This window comes from Microtus ochrogaster, linkage group LG8, assembly GCF_000317375.1.
Source record: "Microtus ochrogaster isolate Prairie Vole_2 linkage group LG8, MicOch1.0, whole genome shotgun sequence".
Lineage (NCBI taxonomy): Eukaryota > Metazoa > Chordata > Mammalia > Rodentia > Cricetidae > Microtus > Microtus ochrogaster.
In genome coordinates, this window is record NC_022033.1 from 22061001 (window position 1) to 22065217 (window position 4217).

At 44.5% G+C, this 4217-nt stretch overlaps 1 protein-coding gene across 1 annotated transcript in view; it reads left to right on the forward strand.

The window, feature by feature from the left end:
• The window catches only part of Nfs1 (NFS1, cysteine desulfurase), a 23734-nt gene that overhangs the window by 12327 nt on the left and 7190 nt on the right, over positions 1 to 4217 (forward strand). Inside the window, exons 6-7 of the mRNA XM_005363057.3 lie at positions 1888 to 1981; positions 2692 to 2826. Coding sequence (XP_005363114.1) covers positions 1888 to 1981; positions 2692 to 2826 — 229 coding nt within the window. The remainder of the gene's footprint in view (positions 1 to 1887; positions 1982 to 2691; positions 2827 to 4217) is intronic.

Consider the following 4217-nt stretch of genomic DNA (forward strand, 5'->3'; position numbering starts at 1 on the left):
AGGGAGTCACAACCACAGGAGACCTACTGGACGTGAGTGCAGGCTGTCAGGGAGTCACAACCACAGGAGACCTACTGGACATGAGTGCAGGATGTTAGGGAGTCATACCACAGATGAGCTCTGGCCTCATTGTTCCCTGCACTGATGATTCGTGTTGACCTATAAAGGAAGCATGGTGATTGGTGATGTGGCTCAGTGGTAGAATTTTTTTTTAACTTTTTTTAAGGCAGGGTTTCTCTGGTCCTGGCTGTCCTAGAACTAGTGCTGTAGGCCAGGCTGGCCTCGAAATCACAAAGATCCACCTGCCTCTGCCTCCAGAGTGATGGGTTTAAAGATATGTGCCACCACTGCCTGGCTAGAATTTTTGCATAGCATGCACAGGCTATAGGCTTGATCCCCACAACTGCAAAAACAAACACAAATACATTCGTGTAGATTCGCCCTTAAACTCAGCACTCTGGAGGCTCAGACAAGAGGATCACCAGAGTTTGAGGTGACTGGACTCCAGAGTGAGCCCGTCTACAAATAACAGGCTTGAATATGTGCTTCTGTCCTGTTTCCATGTTGTACACACACCGTGATCACACTGCTCTTACTTCTGTAGCTCAGTAGCAGCTTGAAATCGGGATTTGTTTATTTGGTCTAGTTAAGATCTCATGTAAGCTTTTTCTTTTTTCTTTTTTGTCTTTGAGACAGTGCCTTGTGAATCTCAGGCTGGCATCAGGTGACCATGTAGCCATGGATGATTTTGAACTCCTGATCCTCTTGCCTCAATCTGTTAAGAGTTGGTATTATAGTCATGGGCTACAATACCTACTCAACTAACCTTTCTTTTTTAAGATTTATTTTATGAGTGTCTAGGTGTTACAGATGGTTGTGAGCCATTGTGTGGATGCTGAGCCTTGGACTCGTGTCCTCTACAGCTGCATCAGCTGCTATTAACCAACCACTGGGCCATCTCTTCAGTCCACCATTTCTTAATTAATTTATTTTTAGATTTCATATGTTTATTATGTATACAGTGTTCTGCCTATATTCCGGAAGAGAGTATCAGATCTCATTACAGATGGTTGTGAGCCACCATGTGATTTCTGGGAATTGAACTCAGGTCCTCTGGAAGAGCATGAGATAGGAAGCTGGCATTGATCTGTTCTTCCTGTCCCTACCTCCTAAAATCTGGGATTATAGACATGTGCTACTATGCCCAGCCATTTTCTAACTTCTATTTTTTGTCATTGTTGTTTTTTGAGACATGGTTTCTCTGTAGCTTTGGAGCCTGTCCTGAAACTCCGTCTGTAGATCAGGCTGGCCTCAAAACTCACAAAGATCTGCCTGCCTCTACCTCCCGAGTGCTGGGATTAAAGGCATGCACCGCCGCCATCCAGCTAATTTCTACTTTTTGTGTGTGGGTGTTTTGCCTGCATGCATATCTGTGTACCATCTGTGTGCCTGATGCCTGTGGAGGCCGGAAGAAAGTATCCAGGCCCCTGGAACTGGAGTTACAGAGAGCTGTGATCCTCCATGGTGTGCTCGGAACTGGACGAGTGCTCTAGAGCAGAAGTGCTCCTCTAGAGCGGAAGTGCTCCTCTAGAGCGGAAGTGCTCCTCTAGAGCAGAAGTGCTCTTCACTGCCGAGCCGTCTCCAGTCCCTTGTGCTGTCATTTGTTGTTGTTCTTGGTTTTTTTAAACTGGTATTACTAGGGATTAAACTCTGCCTCCCACATGCTAGGCAAGCACCGAGCTACATCCCAAACCTCCTATTATTTAATATTTAAGTGTTCAGATAGGGTTATAGTGAAAGGCTCCTTTTCTAGACTTAAGATTGTCTGCTTTCTTATTCATGTAGTTCTCTTGGCATCATATACACTCCTTACTCCCACATTCTTAGGAACTAGAGGCTGCCATTCAGCCAGATACCAGCCTGGTATCAGTTATGACTGTGAACAATGAGATTGGTGTAAAGCAACCGATTGCAGAAATAGGTGAGTATAATGAATAGGTTATCCCTTACCGTCCCTGGGGTCCATGTAAGGGGCAGGGACAGACAGTTAGACAGCCAAGCGGACAAGGGAAGAGCTGTACCTTGCTGATTGTATTCTAGGTAGCATGGCCACTAGTTAAGTTTTTAGGATGAAGAGTCAAGTGCCCTTCATGTTTGTTTTGTTTTGTTTTTTCAAGACAGGGTTTCTCTGTAGCTTTGGAGCCTATCCTAGAACTTGCTTTGGCGATCAGGCTGGCCTTGAACTCACAGAGATCCACCTGCCTCCCAAATGCTGGGATTAAAGGTGTACACCACCACCATCCAGCCTGTTTTTTAATTTTATTTCATATTTTTGCCCCAAATAACAAAACAATAAGAAAAGACCATCTGTCCTTTCTTTATCCCTATTTAGAGACAGGGTTTAAAGGTGATATTGTATCCCCATAGTAAATGAGGTGGTATGAAGGATCTTGGGCATCAGCATAGCATGTGTGTGTGTGGTTTGTTGTTTTGCCCTTGATCTATAGAGTAATAGCAGAGAGACTGGGAGTTGGCAGGTATCAGGCGAGGCACAGAGAGGGGAAAGGGGGAGGTGGAAAGGCAGAGAGGGCTTCCATATGCCTAACAGTCGCTTAGTCATTCATGGTGCCTTGCAGGGCTGTTGCCAGCTTACTTTCACTGTGCTATGGGTCTTTCTCTCTCATTCCTCAGGGAAGATTTGCAGTTCCAAAAAGGTGTATTTCCATACTGATGCAGCCCAGGCTGTTGGAAAGATCCCACTTGATGTCAACGATATGAAGATTGATCTCATGAGCATCAGCGGTCACAAACTCTATGGTCCTAAAGGTACCAGCCCCCTGCCTCTTCCTTGAACTTCTTAGCAACCCCTTTGACCGACGCTCATCACAATCATTAGAGACTGTGACTGCTTTCCAAACAGGTTGTATATTCAGAATGGCCTGGAATGTGCTAGCGTCATTCAACAATAGCCCAAACACTTGCCTCTGTATAGATGCTGTGTGCACAGTTGGCATTCTTCCTTGATCTCTCCACACTGTCCTTAAAAGGAATATAGATGACAATTTGCCTGAGGAAAACAGGATTCTCTTCATTCAGTTTTCCCTAGACATCTGTAAGTAAAATAAGTAAAAACAACAGAACAGCTTCCATTAAATAGGGTGATATTACTAGCTGCCCTACCATGCTGGCTGCTAAGGGTTCCCACAGGGTTATAACTCACAGTCTTCTGAGCTGTTTTTGCAGACACCAACTTCTACTCCACTCCAGAGTGCGGCTTGAGTGGGATCTCTTCTGTATCTACTCAGCCTCATCAGGGTCTTGTGATTGGGTCTCACCTGCCTCTGAGTTTGCCGTCTTCCTTGCTCAGTGTCCTGAGGGGCTATAGACACGTCTGCCGTGCCATCTTTTACACAGTTGTTCTCTTGATTTTTAAGAACAGCCATACTCTCCCTCCCTCCACTCCTTTCTCCTTTTCTTTCTTTTTTGGGATTAAAGGCATGTACTACCACCACCTGGCCCCTCCACTTCGTTTTACCCAAATTATGTATGTTCTGATCTTGCTTTCTCACCTAATAAAACATCTTAAAAGAAATAAAATGTCAGATATGGTAATATAGTTCTCTAATTCCAATGTCCTGGATACAAATAGATCTCTGTCTGTTCAAGGACAGTCTGGTCTCCATAGTGAATTCCAGGCTAACCAAGTCTTTAGAATTAGACCCGTCTTTTTTTTTTTTTTCCTTTTCCTTTTTTTTCCCTCTTTTTTTCAGTTTCTCAAGACAGGGTTTCTCTCTGTGTAGCCCTGGCCATCCTGGAACTCACTCTGTAGACCAGGCTGGCCTCTAACTCACAGAGATCAGCCTACCTCTGTCTCCCGAGTGCCGGGATTAAAGGCGTGCGCCACCACTGCCCAGTGAGAAAGTTTATTCTTGATTACCTATTGAGTTCTAGGCCACCTTAGAGTTCTTGAGACTCTGAAAATCAAACTCAAAGAAAAGGAAAAATGTGGTGCAGGGTTGATAAGACCTTCCTTTCTTTCCTTCTCTTTCATCAGGATTTTGTATCTTTACCTAAAGCTGGCTCTGCCTTCCCAGTGCTGGTAATGTGGGCACGTGCCACCAATCCTGATCTCACCAGATTCCTAACAATGTACTTTAGAGTTTTTACACTGTCAGCATGAAAAGAATGTTTTTCCTATAGCTGTTTGGTATTTCAAA